This window comes from Rousettus aegyptiacus, unplaced genomic scaffold, assembly GCF_014176215.1.
Source record: "Rousettus aegyptiacus isolate mRouAeg1 unplaced genomic scaffold, mRouAeg1.p scaffold_m13_p_11, whole genome shotgun sequence".
NCBI lineage: Eukaryota > Metazoa > Chordata > Mammalia > Chiroptera > Pteropodidae > Rousettus > Rousettus aegyptiacus.
In genome coordinates, this window is record NW_023416286.1 from 35,032,309 (window position 1) to 35,052,161 (window position 19,853).

Below are 19,853 nucleotides of genomic sequence, written 5' to 3' on the forward strand. Positions count from 1 at the left end.
CTAATTCTGTGAGTAGTGCTATGTGAGTGGTAGTAATACCCTAAACGCAAAGGGCTAGACGATGCTGAAGAAGAAAAAAATCAACGTGGAGGAGTCAGGTCCAGGTGATTTTCCTAAGCACAGGACCTGAGATGGGGGCTCTAATTTCTGGAAGGAACACAAACAATGTGGTGTGGTGGAAATACGCAGGGGGGACGTCCCTCCTTGGAGTCAGTGACAACTGAGGTCTCTGACAGCGCAAGCCTCTGGTAGTTTTCCACCTGCTGAGGCTGCTCAGGAGCGCACCTTCATGGGGACTGGGGGGAGGGTGACTTGTACAGAAAAAAGCAGGTACTGAAGTTGACAGTTTCCTTTAAGAAAACTGTAAAAAATGCTAACAAATCTATTAAGCAGATAGCTTTTAAGCTGAAACTATGCTGAGATATTTCAAAAATAAAAGATAAGCATAAAAATGGAAGACTAAAGACAATAGCTAGTGATGTTTTTAAACCGAGAGAGATTTCTGCCAACGAGTACACAGCATAACTGAGGTTTCACTGATTCTTTCCAAAAGACTGGCAAAGAATATATATTTCATTTGTTATTAGTACTTGCCTTTTTTGTCCCCCAAGCAGCCACCGTGTGGGGCAAAGCAGTGTTGAGGGAGACGTAGCTTCTTCTATCCCAGGGAACTAGGGTGGGGGATGGGAGGTGGTCAAGGTTGCACCAGCCAGGGCACCATCTGCTGCTAGAACACAGACCCGCTGAGATGTCAGTCACAGCACAGCCGGGCACAACTTCCCCTTGCTTTGCACCCTGTCTCTGATCATCAGCTCACAACCTGCAGATGGAGCAGGTCAGCAAAGGCAACAGATACACTTGCATCTCAAGAATACAAAAATGACATTCTTTTAATATTAGTACTATATATTCACATACACCCACTTTCAGATAGTCTAATACATCTTTATTCATTTTAAAAGATGTTTTTAACCAATAATATTCCTTTATTAACCCATTAAAAGATAATCTATTATTAAACAGCTCAATTTCCTTTAGACAAAGATAACTGTTCAAATATGAATTTGCCCCGTTCTGTTATCGTATAGGAGAGAGGCCTGACTGAATTGACGCTCAGAGTGGAGATGAAAGGCAAAACTTTGCTCATCTAGTAACGTTTTGAAAAGTACACTTAACACATAACTTAAATAAACTCACACACTTCATAAGCCTACAAATTATACCATTTTTAATAATACTTATTACAGAAAGATCTTAACATTATTGGTTAATGCAAATAAAATATCTTCAAGTTCTTATAACAGTCAATATATTTTACATCAATTTGTGCTTTTAAAACTATTGCTAGCTTCTTCTGGGAAAAGCTAAAGTAACTGTACATTGTAGAAAAGAGTTTTTGTACTTTTAATACAAATACACATGTGAACACCAGAATAACCACAAGAACGCTTAACAACTATCTTTCATTTTCCCTGAAACAAACAAACAAAAATCTACTTGATATTCAATGAAATACATTTCTGTGGTACTTGCTAATTTAATGTTTTGAAAGTACCCAATAGGGCTGCTTTTTTTCTTGGTCAGTAATGACAGTCAACACTAAATGTCTAGGAATATACATATATATTTACATCATACATATTTAAGAGAAGATCTAAAGAAAATGAGACAGTTTTCACATGCATTTTCAAAGTGTCTCAGAAACTCCCCTGGGGTCCCACATTAGTGAGTCTTAAGTAGTACCAGGGTTTCGAGTAAATAAACAGAGAAGCAGTCCTTTACTAATGCAGTCCCTCTACATATGTGCATAGAAATCTAATAGAAGTGGTATGATTAGCTCACTAGAGAAATGCCTGTCATTCAGCCAGATTCCCTGCTGGGCGGGCATAAATATTAACATAACTTTTTCAGGGAATCCAATATTCGACACTGGCTATAGATGAACTGCTGTGATCTACTGTCTTTTCTATATGGAGGTAACGTCCAGAAAAAAAATATTCTATGTAGAGAAAATACATTGTTTCATGTGGGTTAATTGACAATTAATTGGTTTTAGAGAAACTTTATTTTTCCTAGCTCTAGTTGAAAAAAAAAAAGACAAAATATATATTCATTTAACAAAGGAAGGATCCAATTGGACTCTCACAAGTAGTCCATTTGGTTGGTCATATAGATTGTATTAGGGTTCAAATGAAAATCATACGAAGTGATTACTCGTGTATAATCAGTGCAAAGACCCAAATTTAGAAGGAGACAGAATGTGTTAAAACTGAAGTGTTGTGTATTCATACTCATGCATCACATAGTGTGGGACCCATGGGGAACCAAAAATAGGACAATTCACAGTATTTTCTCTTTGATTAGCTTTCTTAGATGTGTGTTTGTGTTCTTCACGCTATGCCTAATGCCTACTTGCATTATAATTTCGGTACTTGATTGGTGAGAGTCCTTTTTAAAATATTCTTATTCCGGTTTTGTCGATAATGAGGTAGCAAATGTAGAGTCTATAATATCAAACTAGTCATCATAATTTTGAGTTAAGACTGGGATGAGAGGAGTTGAACATTCTGATTTGGGGTCTGACGATGCTTCTGTAATTTCCCTCCACTCCCATGGTTTTGCCATCTGTCGAATGGGTATATGATAACATTTATCTCATATGTTCTTCGAATTGAAAGGATAAAACCCACTTCCTACACTTTCCTTTGGAGAAGCATTGCAATTATGGCATTTGAAATCCAAGTTTATATCTAGGGGATGTGAAAATTACTTGTCATTATGTAACTTCTAATGCAAGCATTGTTTAAAATAGCAGATTGCAGAACAGAAAAAATTGGTTGCAATTGCAAGAGATGAGACTGAAAGTAATTTAGAGTCAATTTATGAATGCCCTCCTAAGGCATGTGCATTTTATCTACCAGACACATTATTTTCTGAAACGTGTTCCACAGAATGCTTGTGCTAGAGGACATTAATATATCTCAGGCAGACTCAGTTAAATTAAGTCCAAGTTTACATAAAAATGTTAATATTCAAGCTTGGTTAAATTAAGTCCAAGTTTATTTAAATATGTTAATATGCACTGTTTATATCACTTTTCTCAAACTAAACAATGTAACTTGGTAGTAAGTACACAATGAATATGAAAACTATTCTAGCTTGGCACTTTCAGGTCAATTAATTCTAATATTTTGTGTATACTCAACATATCTGATATTCATTGCCTTATTTCCTACTTATCTGGGTTCAGTAAACAATGAAATGAATAAAATATCTGAATATTCCTCAGTTTTCACACCTATAAAATGAGAAAACTGTAATACCATTTTTGAAGGATTGAAGAGTTGGAGAAAAGTGATCATAGAACATTTTTTGACCAAGACTATTTTTTAAAAATTATATTCAAATAGAAATAGACTTACAAATGAAAAAATTAAATATAAAGCTAAGGAAAATATGAAAAGGATTGCTATCCAATTATTGTCTCGTTTTGCAATCTTTGTTTACACTTGCCAAAGCTCATTTATAAAAGGGATAATCACACTTACCATGAAGGCTCTTATAATCTGCCTCGTACTCTGACTGGGTGTACATGGTGTTGTGGTTGGGAGCACAGGCTGGGAGCCAGACTGCATGGGTTTAGATCTCAGCCCTGCCCATTACTAGATGTGTGATACTATGTGTGTAACTGTGATGTTAGACAATTTAATTTCTTTCTGCCTCAATTTTCCTCATCTGCAAAATGGAAACAATAAGCATGCTTATTTCAAAAGGTTGTGGTAAGGATTACAGATGAAATAAGTGTTAAAATATTATGAAAAGTTAGTTGCTTTTATCATTATATTTCAAATTTTCTACATAATAGTTATTATGGCTTGGCCAATGACTACACACCCCAATCCCCCTCCCTCTCAAGGTGGAATGTCACAGCTCATTTTTAAGCTCCTCAACCAAGTTCAAGTCTTCCTCCAAGCCCATTTATTTATTTATTTTAAATCCACCAGTGCTTATTTATTTTTTTGGTGGTCATTAATAGATAAGTACATTAATGTTCCTACCTGATTTATAGTTGGATTATTTACTCTCCAGATTACCTCTAATTTTTTATCCATTCAAATGATGCTCAGTTAAAATAAGGAGCAATTCTTGACATCCAGAATTTGAAAGGGTATAGAAAGGCAAACTGGAAACTAGAATTGCACACCATCCTGCAGAGGGATGAGTGATGAGAAAGGAGGACCAAACCAGTGTGATACTCCGAGAGGTCTGTTAGATTATTTGTTAGTTACAATGATATGCTGCCGTCATTTCATCATTATAGTGACAATTCAAAGAAATAATTTAAGTAGGTCTCTTGCATGATTCCCACTCAACATTATGTTGACTGCATCCTTTGGCCATATTAATGCACTTTCCTCTAAATCATCTGACTGTTTATATGGAATTCCTCAAATAGGCCAGTGAGGCATCAATAAGTCAGCAAAGGTTTTGAAGGACCTTCTAATCATCACCCAAATGCTCCCCTCTACTTCAGATTGTGGGACTTTTCAGTGATGCCAGCACGTAAAAGAGAAAGAATAGTAAAGACATTGTTCAGCCCAGTATTAATAACAGAACGTAAATTTTTACAGATTACTTCATACAGATCAGCAAAATCTATAATTGAGCAAGTTAAGGCAGACTGAACACTCACAAATAACCCCTGTATGGTTATTTAAACTGACTTATGACTTGTATTTCCTTTTGAGGATAATGTTAAAGATGAGCAAGATTTTTAAATGATCAAGATATTTAAGATATCAAGATATTAAGCTCTTCAATGGCTGTGTGTGTGTATATATATATATAAATAATATATGGATATATATCCAAAGGCAAAAGCTAGTTTTAAGAGTGCTTTTCACATGAACATACCAAAGAGAGGCTATCAACCACGGAATTAAGTATTTGCATACAAAGTAATGTCTGGATGCATAGAGTTCTTGTGCTCAGAAGATGAACAGCAAAAGGTTGGTATTATCAATGGTTTTTCATTTATAGCCCTGTCAAAATTATGTGAAAATACTTCTCGAGAACTGTTCTAGAGAATTATTTTATACAAAATCGTGTGTGTGTAGGGGGCAGGGCAGGGAGGTCCCACATGCAGATTAGTTCAAAACTTTACTGGCACAGTCTAATAAACTGACTTTTATGTAAGTGGTAATCTACCACCAGAGAGATGACTTCCAACAGATTTCTGGCAGCAAGGTTGGGACTAAAGGTACAGGCTTCAAAGAGAGGGAAAATACACTCAGTACAAAGGCCACCAAGCCTTAACTGTAAGAATTTCTCTGACTCCGATAATCTTTTCTTTCCACAATGAAAACCACTTAATACTCATGGTTTAATGTCCTACCTTAAGAAATGGAAGACACTAAATTAATTTTTAATTTCTATTCCACTTCTTTGCTTGTTTTTATTGTCCCTCTAATGCAAACTGAACAATACAAATCATGTCTCATTCCCACCAGTCTCATCAGCCAAAATGGTTATGATGTGGTCTTTTTAAAGTCAAGAGTTAGAAACATCAATAATTTGGGGCTAACTATTAAAAATAACCCTTTAAGCTTCTCTGAAAGTAGCATCATTATTTTAAGTTAGGGCACAATCACTGAATGAAAAAAGAAACCAAAACCAAATGAAATCTGTTACTATTTCAGTTAATTGTAGTGGAAAATAGATAAGTATTGGATTTTCATCCAGGATTACAATGGTCCAAAAAGTAAAAGACTTTTGTCAGATGTTGAATCCTTCCTCATTAAGGAGCTCTCTTAGGTCTTATTCTGGGTCGACTTATTTCTGCTTCTTTTAGAACTCTAGCCCCGTCCTAATTATAGCTACGTTTCAGAATCCATGACATGGATTTAAACAACCCCACGGTTAAATCTCACAGATGCAGTGACCACACAATGCCCAACCTATTCGTTTGTCTGTAAAGTGGCAGATATTCAACCTTTGATTAAATAGGACTTGATTCTGCTTAAATCTCTATAATATAACTAATAAAATGTGGTCATTTTCAATATAATAAATGCCTGGATATTATTTTTAAAAATTCAACAACCAATCTTCCACCAAGGCCAAATGTCTTGCCTCTTAACAATCTATAATAAGAGCCCAAACAGGCTTCAAACAGATTCTCATTTCCTAAATATCCTTTCAGTCCATAAGAAAAGCATCCTTCTAGAGAAAAACTCATTACTTAATCTTGGTTTTATCATTTGTATATTCCTTCTTCTAATAAGGTCAGAAATGTACTACCTGGGTACTTGCAACAACTTCTAACACCCAAGAGCCTACTTTCCACATGCTAAGGTGCCTTTAAAAAAACTTCAGAGTGATATTGATAACTTTGTTATTTCTTTATCTTGAAGCAGGTTTGCTTATCTAAATTTAGAAAAGTCCTTGTAACACTTCTCGTCTCTCTACCTCTCTTACCTTTCTGAAGACTTTAGAAGCAAGACCTTGGCAACAAAATAATTTACTATATGATTCAGTTTACATCTGTATAATGGAACAGTGTTACATGGTATCTGGCACACAGATCTAAATTATAACCTGAGAAATAGAAATTAACCTTTAACTTTATAAAAATGCTGTTTTTAGAAGGTATACTTAAAAATAGAATCTTTTAAAAATCAGTATATAGTACTGAAAAACAATATATATATTCTTATAATTTCATCTTTCAGGGGGAAAAATCCAAACTGTGTTAAGTTAATTTTATATTGCTTCTGCAGATCTCTTATAGCGACATTTAATCACAAATACCCTTTGTCAAATGCTTTAGATGCCAGGCTCTGTGCTTACCTAAAGATTAAAAAGATGATCAATTCAGAGCATCTACAGATCACAGCATCAATAGATTAAAAAGTAATAAAACTGAAATTCAATTCAGGTAACCATACCAAACCGAGTGAAAAGAGGTGGTTTCACCTGTGGAGGGGCTGTCTAAAATGATCCAATTAACCACAGTTTTCCTTTTTCTCTGCAATAACGCACCAGTTGCCATGATCATTCCCAGAGCTCAGAATGTGGAGCTCGGACACATTCTCCTTCAGCAGGCCACAGAGCTCATCTTCTCGAAACACGTGATAGTAGCGCATAAAGGCTCTAGAATCCAAAACGTTGGGCTGTCGCTCCTCCACAGAAATTGTGTCATTTGGGATGGAATCTGTGGAATCGACTGCAGAAATCCTTCTCAATATTTTACCAGCAGAACTGTTCCCTTCTTCTACATTACCTGCACCCACACAATTCTCATTAGTACTGGTGCTATTCAGAAAATTCCCATCACCGTTTCTCCTAATTTCCTCTTGATGGTCTCTACCTAAATGTTTCCTTGTAGCTGGTGCTCTCTGCCACTCCAGATGTTTTTGAGACGTTTCCACAAACACTTCCTCATCCAAATTTTGCTCTCTTGTTGAAAACAGCTCTCGGTGACCTAAGTCTAAACTAGAGTGTCTGGAAGGCTGGATTGATATAGTGCTGTTGGCCCAACTTTCAGTGTTTTTCAAGGGTCTCACTCTTTCAATTTGCTTCCTCAGAGTTGATTCATCCAAAGATCTGGAGAAAAACCAGGAACGAAAAGACTTTCCTAATGCGTTGTAGAAGCCATTGTCTTCCTCGCTTTCCTTAGAAATACCTGCACAACAGGTTCCAGCTATAACAGGTTCATAGCCCACGCTGTGAGACCGTTTTGAATCACATCGCTCCTTGAAACAAACAGAGCAGCTACACGCGGAGCACGGAGGATGGCAGGGATGGCTTCTTTCTGGGTGTCCACACTGCTTCGCTCTCCCGGGCTGGCTGGATTCAGAGAGGAGCCGGGAACACAAGGCCCTGTTCCACGGAACAAGCACATCTTGCTTCTCGAAGTGCCGGTTTTTTTGTTCCATGGCCCAAACATAAATCATCAGCTGGCCTCCAGGAACTAAGACTCTGGCCATTTCCTTTATTGCTCTGATTCTTCTTTGTTTTGTAGAAAAATGGTGTATAACTGAAAAAGAAGAAACTAGACCTCAATGTATATGCACATACATAAGCCTACACATTGATATACTAATATTTTCCATGTAATAATGATGTAATTTTGACAGGTAGTGAAACCGTATTTCCCACAGGACAGGGGATATGGTAGAAATAGCACAGGCCTGGCTTTAGGACAGACATAATTTTTAGCTTCATCTCCTATAATTATTAGACGATTGATCTTGGGAAATTATTTAACGTATATGGATTTTAAGTTCCTTCATCTATAATAAGACACCTAGAATAGATAATGTATAAAATCTCTCCCATTTCCAAAATCCTGTGAATTTTGTTAACCAGAGGGTGATTAGCTTGAATTAATAAAATTCACAAGAGAGCACTGAATCAAGTAAGTGTTCCCTAGTAGAATTCTATGAATTCATTGCTTTAAAGAATAACTGGTATTTCTAAAAGCACTGAAAGGTTAATACCACTGTTCAGTGTTAATAAAATTAATAGAGCAAATAGAAAAATGTTATAGGCAGTTTTTCTGTTTAGATAATGCAGAGATAAGCTAGCCAAGCTCAAGTCCAAATGATTGCTTATCATTTTAAATCATGTTAATATAATGTAAAATGGTCGTTTATGATTTTTAAAAAGTCAACTTAAAGGTCATTGTTTTTCCTTTCAATCCCTGCTAAGTTAAGGTAAATCAAGCAGTTCTGCCTTTATCTAATCTTAATGGTTATTAAATATCTTTTTATCAAACAATGTACAGAAAGTCTTCCTCCATTCGCTCTTAGGGCAGTTTTATCACAGAACTGTGCTAAGAGAAAACATCAGATTATTTTTCCACGCTCAGGCCTACCACTGGTCTCAGGAAATTAGTCCCAAGCAAAGCGTGGACACTGCTGCTCATGTCTGAGTCGTGAGGGATAGAGAGTGAAACGTTTTCTGTAGCCTTCGCCATAACCCAGCTCTTGGTAGTGGGTTTAGGCAAATAAATTCCTATAGTTTACCTGACACAGAGGTAGAGCAACTATCTAAAACGAGATTATTATATAGATAAAGCTGTCAAAGGAAGATCATCCAACAGACCCACTTCGTATTGTTATCAATCAAGGTTTCATTCCTATCAGCTGCACAGGAACCCTGGCATCTTGTACTGTTTCACTATATGCATTCAGAATTCACGAGTTTAGCATTAAGAAGGGTTTCTCAGCCCTAGTGCTATCAATATTTTGGGTTATAATTCTTTGTTGTGGGGGGCCCACGCACTAAATGACGATAATGCATAAATACACACACTCCGCTATGATAACAAAAAAAGTCTCCAGAGATTGACAAATGTCCCCTGAGGGTGGGGGCAACATAACTCCATGTCGACAACCACTGGCACGAAGTGAATAGTTGACTGACACTATTTTAATATAGTATTGACAAATTTTTTAAAAAATCTTTTTTCCTCTCCTTAATTCATCCCCCCCCCCCTACTTCCACCCCTGACCTATAGATGTTACTGTTTCCCCTTAAGAACTGGATCTCTGAAGGCAGGGCATCTCCTCCCACAGAGCTCCTGGGGTACAGGCCCTGGCTCCACTGGGGCTCGAACCCAGGACCTTCTGTGTGTAAAGCAGACATGTAACCACTGCTCTATGGAGCCACCCATTATCGACAAATTTTTATGACTTTTGTCAGACTATTCTAAAAGTAAGTATAAAGTATTTCATTTTGTAATCTCTCAGTATAATAGAAGGAATGTGTAATCAGATATAGTATTTACCTCACATTATTATTAAGAGACACGGAAAGGCAAAAAAATATGTTTCTTCATGTTAAGATAAGCAAAAGTGCAAACATACAAAATTCTAAATAGGGAAGTAAATGTATATGGACATAGGAGAGGCAGTCTAATGAAACTTCTCATAATCTAGTTCTAAATGTGAAATCTAAGTGGCAAATGACATTACATTATAGTTATAGTTCATAAAAGCGCATGCTGGGTTTCCACTTATGGAACATTTTTAATTAGAAGATGGCAACCACGTATGCTCCATTTCCTCTGCAGACAAGGTATGAGACTTCAACTGCAAGTGGAGAAGAATTCAGCTATGTACACGTGGAACATTTCCCAAAGCAGGAAAGCTGGTAAGTATCCCATGCCCACAACAGTGGCTCAACAGCCCACGACGGATGTAGGTTGCCTTGCAGACCCTAAAACCAATATAATGAAAAGAGAGCAAAGAATCTGCTGCTCTGACCTCTCTCAGATTTCTAGTTCTTTGGGTGGAATGACCAAACTAAATCTCCCTTTCCATTAAAGATTCAAAGCATTGTGTGGTGCTGCTTGGTTCAACAAAGATCTCTCCATCCTCTTAACGCTGACGGCCAAAATGGACTTCACAGTTTCAACTGCAGAGTAGGGCTGTCACAGAGCAGGTTTCCATGACGACCATCTCCTGCCAGTCCTAACTAGTTCCAGGGTTATGGCATCCTGGTCTGCATCCCCTCACTATGCAGAGATACAGTTGAGTAAATCCATTTCTCATCTATTTAAGGAGGAAGTAAATGGTTTTATTCTCTGTTTTTATCCGGTCAGTCAGTTTCATATAGGTTTACCTTGCTTTGATAAAACCTTGTTTATTCAAATAGATTTTTAAAAGTGTATTAGAACAAATAATTTGCTTTTCAAAAGATTTTTTTTTTTTGCTTTGCAAATGAATCTGCCATTCTTTTAAGATTCTCTTAAATAGCAAATTTCTCTAGCATATATAAAAATGACTAGCATACTAGGTTTCAGGAATACATGTATTGAGTAAAATGAGCCTTACCTGTGTAAATTTCCAGAAATTGATTTTTGCTGTTTGTTTTCATTTTTGGTATGTGTATTTTATGGACACACTAGCTGGGAGGATATGAGGAAGATGTTCCCTAGATTTATGAACAATTTCTGGCAGCTTGAGAGCAGAGTGGCATTACAGTAACAATGCAATCTAGGACCAGGTGGGGCTGTCTTCCCCAGTGACTTGCATAGCAGTAAGTGGCAAACTGGATGATACTTTCAGGTGACATTACCCCTACAATATTCTGCTAATAAAGAGCACACTCATGACCTAAAAAAAATGTGACTTATAAAGATCTACTTTACATTGGAAGATCTGACTACATTTCAATATAATAAAGTACTATTTTTAACTAGTAAAACTCCTCTAATACTTTCTTACTCATAAGTCATCAAAAAGAACACAATAACAGTTTGAAAGTTTAACTTGTAAAATGATTATATGTACCACCATAAGTACATTTGAGATTAGTCAAATAATTTAATTAGTTGACATGTTTTTTTTAATTAGATAAAATAAATGACATAGACTTTTCTACAAAAGAAAACTTGGGTCGTGAGAGTTGCCTCAACCATGTAACATTATTCTCAGAGCAGAACAAGTGACCGGACTGCCTTACCTCCTATAGAGATGATGGCATCGAAGCCCTGATCCCTGAAGGGGAGATTAAGGTTGTCACACACCATGACTTCACATCCTCTACTCTGGGCAATCTCAACCAATGGCCCACAGTAGTCACAGCCCAGGGTATAGACCTGGCTGTTCACTTTAAGATACTTTCCAGTGCCACAACCTAGAAGAGAAAAATAGCGTTTCATGCTATCCTTGACAAAGAATGAAACATCGTCAGTTAGTCTGCCTTATAACAAGAAAAATAACTTTGTATTATTTAACCAAGACAGAATACACATTGGTGTGAAGGTATACACAAAAGCAAAAGACAAGACTTCAGAGAGCTCTTACATATTTCATATAGAAGAGGAAAAAGGAAAGAAAAAAAAGAAATAATGTTTATTGACTATTTAATGTGCTAATGTCCATAGGGCTTAGCATGCTAGCACAGCCAGAAAATGTTATGACCCCTGGCAAGGACTGATAGGTCTCTAGCGTCCCAGGGACAGTGTCCAGTGTCTTTATGAAAGTGACCTTCACATACGTATTTCATTATGTATAGATCTATATGTTACGGCATTTATTCTCATGTTATTTCTCCAGACAGTCTTGCCACTTACTAACTATATAAAACAAACTGCTGCCAACAACTTTTAAATGGATATAAATAAAATAATTTATACAATAAAACAGGCTTTTAAAAACTTTTAGATTTTAATTTGAACTAATAAAAGATTTCAGCATCTTTTTATCCAACCCGCTGCCAGTGCTAGGTTTTAAATGATCTCACGTAACTCAGTATGTAACTCTTAAGAAAGCACCATATTTTTCTTAAATAGACCATTTTTTTGATGTCTTTTATTTGGCTACAATATTTAAATTTCAGAAGGCATTAAAATAACAGCAATTCTAATAATGGCTTCATGATACAAAATTTAAGTACTACATTATTGGGCACAATTTTTCTTCCTCTTTTCAGGTTTAGCCACAAGCCCACAGAAAGTATAAATGCCCAAAGACGGCAAACCAGTTAGGTTTGCCTAAGTTACCTCTTACAACACAATTAAGTACTTTCAAACAAGTATTTACTCTAGCACTGATGAACTACTAAGGATATATATACCCTACTAAGAAACTAATAGTGAACTTGATAATAACCATTGATAATGGTTAATCCTATCTACCAGTCTAAATCAATGTTTGAAAATTTTCATGTACTGCACAGAAATGGGTGTTTTTGCTAGTCGGGGATAGAACTGAAATAGCAGCCAATGACTATCGAGCGACCAGGAAGCCAAAGTTTAAAGATGTTAAAATGAAACCTTTTTAATTATTCTTATAAACTAACATAAGAAAATTGAGCGGTTCATGATTTTTGAAGGTCCCTTATCTCTGACAGATAGCTAGGCATAGTGCATCAGGTCATAAGGCAGTGTGAGGAAAATAAAGTGTAAAATCGTATTTTCTCTCTTGGAGCTAACAATCCAATAGAGTAAGAACTACTGTAGCCATTGTAGTTACAGGTGATTAGGAAGGATTCAGGGAGACAGTAAGGATAAAGCTCTAATAATTAAAGAATAGATTTTAATGACAGAAATGAGGGCATTCCAAGAACTAAATGTACAAATAAGTGACAGTCTAAAAATTATGAGGAAAGCAAGTTCTCTTAATAGGTTACATCAGCAATTCTTAACCTACAGATCATGGATAGGGCTTCAAGAGAACCCAAGAACCAATGGAATTTGTTGGTGACTTACATGCAATTTTCTAGGGAGGTCAACAGCATTCATTTTTGCAGAAGAGATTTTAAGGGTTTATGTTATAAGTCTTTGGACAATCAACATCAAAAAGTTTGGGCTGAGAGTGAAGACTTTCTAGATTAGATTAAAAATGTAGAATTTGACCCCTACTTGAGGTTTCTGTACAAAGGACAAGTAAATAGCATAGTAAATTCAAGACCATGATGAATTAGAAGTGACAGCTCAGAAAAACATCACACACTCAGCTGTGATGACAAAAAAACATCTCCAGACATTGACAAATATCCCCTGAGAGGAGGGCAACATAACTCTATGTTGAGAACTACTGGCCTGAAGTGAATAATTGATTGACATTATTTTAATATACTACTGACAAATTTTTATTAAACTTTTGTCTGACTATTCTAAAAGTAAGTATAGTGTTTCATTTTGTAATCTGTCTGTAAAACAGAAGGAATGTATAATTAGATATGCAGCTTACCTCTCACGTTATTAAGAGACACAGAAAAGTAAAAAATAATTTCTTCATGTTAAGATAAGCAAGAAGTGTCAACACTTCTCGCTCATGGTTATCAACTGGGAGATTGCAATTTCTGAAAATGATGGTACACTGGGGATAGTTAGTGTGGATAAAATCCTTATTATCAGAATTAAAAGAATTTTATGATTCACAGAAACACCACCATAGCCAAGTAAGATTCACTAAATCTTTCATTTGGAAGGGCAAAAGTGGCCCTACTTTTTTGCCCATGGCAAATTACCCTGACCCCCATCAGAGAAGTTTCAGAAAAGTCCCCCTTCTACAGTTTCCACAGTACCCCTTCATTTTATTTCATATGCTAAATAGACCATTTTTGACATTCACTTTCTGGTGGCAGAGACTCTAGTAATTCAACATTTACATAGCCTAATGATTTAGATCAATCGGATCTCACTGATATTACAATGAAAAAGATACCGATGTGAATAAATAACTATCCTGAAAAAAAGGCTTCTACGATCTTGTACCTAAAATTGTATTCTAGCTAGACATATCATCTAATTCCTTCCCAGAAAAATTTAAAGATATCAACAGAGCTGATATTTGTACCTTTCGGAATCACCTATAGATTTTTCTGCCTGATTATTTTTTAATTTTTTTCTAAGATCTGCTATTCAAAGATGATTAGTTTGCTGCTTCTGAAATACATCAACTTTTTAATAACTCCTCCTTAATAGGTGCTATTCAAAATTATAGAAGACACACAATTATATGAGACACTAATTACATAAGGATCACTGATGCCAGCTGAGAGATGCCAGTGGAGAGCATGTGAATAAAAAATAAGATTTCTAATGCTGTTATTTCAATGTAAATGATTTGGGTCTTACAAATATGTTAGCTCTCATGACCACCATTCCCAAGAATGCTTATGAGAAAAAGTATTCAATATTTAAAGGCAATCATGGGGAAAATATAATTGACAAAGTGTTTTAAAATTGAAATCCTGAATATTACAAAGATGATGGCTGTATTTTAAGAAAAACAATCTTGGAAATCCTCTACTTTTTTATTGGCTCAGGGGATACATTTAGAGAAATGAAAGGGAAAATTACTTCAAAAATACTAATAAAAACAGGTTTAGAGGTGATTAGGGCTGGAAGGGAGTATTCAGAGAGCATCTAATAATGTGGAAACTGAGGTCTTTTCAAATCTCAGCATCTCCTGAAACATTTCCAGTGCCCCTGGCACCCTTGACTTATCCCCTATTCATTTCTAACGGGATCCATTTTTAAAGGTAGTAATGGAAATCCCCAATATGATGCAATTATCCATTTTCTAAATGCATACACTGAGATGTTACAGAGGGGAGGATTTTTATCCTAATGGGGAGATCAAGAATATTGTCATAAACGTGAAAGAACTAAATCAGAACATGTTTGATAGTGCAGCAAGCTCCAGCACACAGCAATCAGGCTCCTTTACAAAATCTCATTAAATGATAACCTTTTGCAGTACTGAAGAGAGAACAGAAAGTGTCTGAATGCTTACATTCCCCTCTATTTTGTATTCTGCACCATGTACATTTTGTGCATTTCTGTACTCTTGGTGATTTCACTGTTTAAAATTCAGCATCGTGCCAGAGTGCTGTCTAGCTAGGGTTCTGAAGCTCAGGAAAGCTGTGATGGGCCTTACAGACAAGATATATGTGTTAACTGCACTTTGTTCAGGCATCTGTTAAGAGTTGTTTCCTGTGAGTTCAGTGTTAATGAATCAACAATATATAGTCAATAAGGTGTCTTTAAGCAGAAACATATATGAAGCAAACAAAGTTAGGTACTGACCAGTTAATAAATATGTGACCAGAGCCTCATATGAACCTAATCCTATATTTCCCTTAGGGGCAATGACACAATATTCACTAAATAAGTGTCCATGGCAACTTTGTAGAAGATAAGTATTATAAATAATGACAATAAACTGTATTTCATTTTATGATTTCTCACTTTTTTGGTATCATACATAGAAAAGCCTTTACCTCTGAGAATATTTTTTATTCTTTTTTTCTATCTTTTTAATTATTCTTTTATTCTTTATTTTATTATTTTAAAGAAATCTAGTTGTCATCTAGTTGTTCAATGATTTCATTTCCTTAAACTGTGGCTTCATTTGGATTTTTAAAAAATTAATTAATTAATTAATTAAATTGAAGAAATGATTTAAATTTTTTCCCTGTCTACCTTCCCCTCCCCTCCTCCCAACTTCATTTGGAATTTTTGATGTAAGTTATGAGAAAGTAGTGTATATGTACATACACACTGTTGTCCTAAAGCCACCTGTTGAATAGTTCCTTTTCCTACCAAGTGACTTGAAGATTCTGGTACTTTGCTTAGATTATGAGTAGGAAAAGCTCCCAACCCATTGTATCTTCCGAAATCAGATTTATTTTTTAAAAACTGACATGATAGAGATATTTTCAAAGATTCTCCATTTCAACATGACATACACCCTTTCCTTAAATTCCACACTGCTCACATCATCTTTAACAAGCCGAAAGCCCTGGACACATGTCTGTTTCTCTTACCAGTATGTGGAGTGAATGTCAAATTAGACAGAGTATGTAACTACAAACTTATGACTCTCACAGGTACAATCCAAATGCAATTGCTAGAAAGCAGTTTTAGGTGTGCAAGCCTCAAGTGGGAATCCTAGTACATCTTAGACCTTAGTCTTAGGTCTACTGGGCTGTAGTTTATCACTTCTCCATTCAGAAACGAACTGAGCCAAAGTCCTCCAGGCAAATCAGTGATTAAGAAAACATGATCTAATTAAAGATATGCTCTAATAATGAAACATCTATAGGATAGTTAAGGGAAAGGGCCCATTAGATTAAGAAGGGGTTATAAGACCACTTTCTAATTGCTGGCTCTTCCGTAGAATGCATAAGAGCCACTCAAAGCAAGCCACCAGAACACTGTGTTTATAAATATAAACATCTCTAAATTTAAACCGGTCAAATTCATAAGCGGTCATTTCAATTCCTATTTAGTCAATCAATGTCAGGTCTCTTTTGTTGCAAAAGCTCTGAAAAGATCTATTTTAAATTTTTAAGAAATAAATCTAGTTTCTGTCTAAATGCAGATTCGTGGAAGTCCTCTACTTTCTGACTTGATCTTATGAATTTCTACTATAAAGTGAATAGGCTAGATACTGGCATGCCAAAGATACAATTTCAGACTTCTGGTCAGAACAGAAATGTAAAATGAATTTGAAAAGGAGAGGCATGATGGAATACATTTCAGGCTATTTGGCACAGCCCATGGTTACCTATGTCAGCAATGAGGCTTCCCGGCTTCTGTTCCTGGAGGAACTGGCGGACGCGAGGCCAAGCTTTGCTCTGCAGGTCGCTGAAGTAAGGTGCTGTGCTCTCATACACGTCATGTACATGCTGCTTTTCCAGCTGCGCGGCTTCATGATCCATCCTGGGGAAACAGGGCCACCCTAAGAAATGCAGGTCAGAGGAAGCACTGGCGATGGCTGAAGAAAGATGCAGATTCCCTGAAATGGGGAACCTACAACTGCCAAAGGTTGTGCTGATCTTACACTTACTTATAAGCTGCAAAGAATAAAACCTTCTTTTCAGAAAATAATAGTGTGGGAATGAGCACATCATTGTCAGTTCTTGTGCAGGATCAATTCTTAATTTTGGAGGCGTATACAAATGTCTTATCAATGGTTCACTGTGGATAAAATTGTTCTATCTAATGCTAAACAGATTTTAAAAATTTATAACACGCAGCTCACCACTCCAATCCAGTCATGAAGCTCTATTGATTCTACCTTTTTCTTGTCTCTGGATTCCAACCATTTCTCTATATTCTTACCAATTTTATTTTAGAAAAGCTGCCTGTTTCTTGCCTGAATTATTGCAACATTCTGGAAACAGGTGTTATTTTGGCCCTTAAACCCCTTCAATTATGCCACAACTACTTCTCTAAAACCAATCATATTGTATTGCTTCCTATCTTAGACTTCCTAAAAGGCATTTTATAGCTTGTCTGATCAAGTTCAGGCATTGTAGGAGGGCATTAAAATCTCGTTCTGGTCTGGCCTCAACCTTCCTCTTGAAGCCATTTCTCACCATCCTTCCCCAGCATCTCATGAGTCTGTAATACTCAATGATTCATGGATTCTCAGGCGCAACATAGTCTCTCTTACTCAGGAGCATGCACAGACGCTGTGCTTTTCCTGGCTAACTTCTGTTCATTCTTGTCACAGTCATCATTTACTCCAGAAAGCCTTCTCTGACCTTCCATGCAGGATGAGGGCAATCAGTAAAGAGTGGGAGACGTACAACAGCAGGTCTTAGACTTTAGAGGTCCCTGCTGTTTGGGGCTCAGTCATTTCATTATTCTCTTGGTGCGTGTCAGGAGGAGTAGCATAGAGAAAAGGCCAGGGTCTCAGACTGTGGCATTTTAATAATCTGTACGAAAGTATGTTCAATTATTTAAGAACCCATTTGGCCCTACGGGTGTGTATCAGCTAGTTCAGTCCTGCCCCTTGTGGTCCTCTTGCATCCCATGCATCTTGAGACTGTGGAAATATCCTGCTTCTCCTCTCACAAACCAATTTTAGCATTCCTTCCATTGATGACTCTTGCTTAACAAAATTATTACTACAATTACCATCAAGTAATGATACACGAGTTCCCCCAAATCTGCAGTTTTGCTTTATGAAGTTTAAGTTACTCCTGGTCAACCACAGTCCAAAAATATTGAATAGAAAATTCCAGAAATAAACAATTCATAAGTTTTAAATTGTATGCCGTTCTGAGTATCGTGATGAAATCTGTCACCGTTCCTCTGCCCGGGACGTGAATCATTCCTTTGTCCAGCGTATCCACCTCATTTCATCTCCTCATGAAGACTGTATCATCTGACATCATTTCAAGAAGAAGGGTGAGTACAGTACAATAAGATATTCTGGGGGGCAGGAAGAGAGACCATATTCACATAACCTTTATTACAGTATATTGTTATAATTGTTTTATTTTATCATAAGCATATACTTATAGGAAAAAACATAGTACATATAGGGTTCGGTATTATCCATGGTTTCAGGCATCCACTGAGGGATACCGGGGGTTACTGTATTCTAATTTTGTCATTCCTTCTACTGCAAGGGAGGGCTTTTCAGGATTTACTCTTAAAACAAATTAGCAGTAGATTATCCTTAATTACCATGGACCTGCCCACAGTCCCAGCAAAAAAATCTGTCAAACTCCTAACAGAGTACAAATCTCATTTGTGAGGTCTGACAAAATTTCCACTCAAATTGAAACAGCTTATATTGCACTCTCAACTAGAATTTACAAAGTAAACATATGGCTGGCTATAACTGCCTACACACAGGAAAAACCCAAACATTGAGTGCTTTTCTTTTTAATTCAAAATCTCAGTAGACTTAAGTCTGTTTAAGTTTTTCCCTTCAAGAAATCAATCAGGCAATATGATCTTGAGAACCCCAGAACCAATAAATTTTACTTTACTGCACTTGCAAATGTTAAATGACGAGCGACAGAAACTCAGTCTCCTTCAATTTGTCTCCAACTACAGTTCAGAATTTGCAGAATCTGAACAGCAAGGTCCCTTGGAGACCTTTCTCCAAGTCCTCCCCAAATTGCCTCACCTCTACCATAAACAAGTAACTTCAAAGAGCTATTTTAAAATGTGTGAACAACATAAATCCATTTTGTTTTTATTGTACTTTACAGTTAAGATTATATACTCCAGAATGAATAGATGACTGTAAAATTGATTTGTAGAGTTGGGGCTATCCAGTATGACATTTTTGACACTGTGAATTTAAACTTGCCAAAATATTTTCCATACAAATTATATATATATATATACATATATATAGATAGATATAGATATAGATATAGATATCTATATATATGTGCAAATTCCTTTTGAATTCAGCAATATGATTAAGCTAGTAAGACTACTATTAAAATAAGAATATAGGGTTCAAGGAGAAGCTAGGGAAATATGGTTTGGTTTAGCCAGGCTTCTCAATCTGTGTATAGTCAAATTCTGGAACCTTGTAGCTGATGTCTTGTTGGTTAGTCATGAGAGAAGGGAAAAT

General features: G+C 36.3%; 1 protein-coding gene across 8 annotated transcripts in view; it reads right to left on the reverse strand.

The window, feature by feature from the left end:
* Nucleotides 1-1,205: 1,205 nt before the first annotated feature.
* Nucleotides 1,206-19,853, reverse strand: part of TRMT9B (tRNA methyltransferase 9B (putative)) — a 47,519-nt gene continuing 28,871 nt past the window's right edge. For 4 of the 8 annotated variants that reach the window (XM_016133159.2, XM_016133156.2, XM_016133158.2 and 1 more), the window contains 3 exons: nucleotides 17,034-18,688; nucleotides 11,473-11,646; nucleotides 1,206-8,038 (listed from right to left, as the gene is read on the reverse strand). In XM_016133159.2, coding sequence (XP_015988645.2) covers nucleotides 7,005-8,038; nucleotides 11,473-11,646; nucleotides 17,034-17,379 — 1,554 coding nt within the window. In that variant the 5' untranslated portion in view covers nucleotides 17,380-18,688 and the 3' untranslated portion in view covers nucleotides 1,206-7,004. The remainder of the gene's footprint in view (nucleotides 8,039-11,472; nucleotides 11,647-17,033; nucleotides 18,689-19,853) is intronic. The other 4 variants (XM_016133164.2, XM_016133162.2, XM_016133160.2 and 1 more) reach the window with 4 other exon arrangements.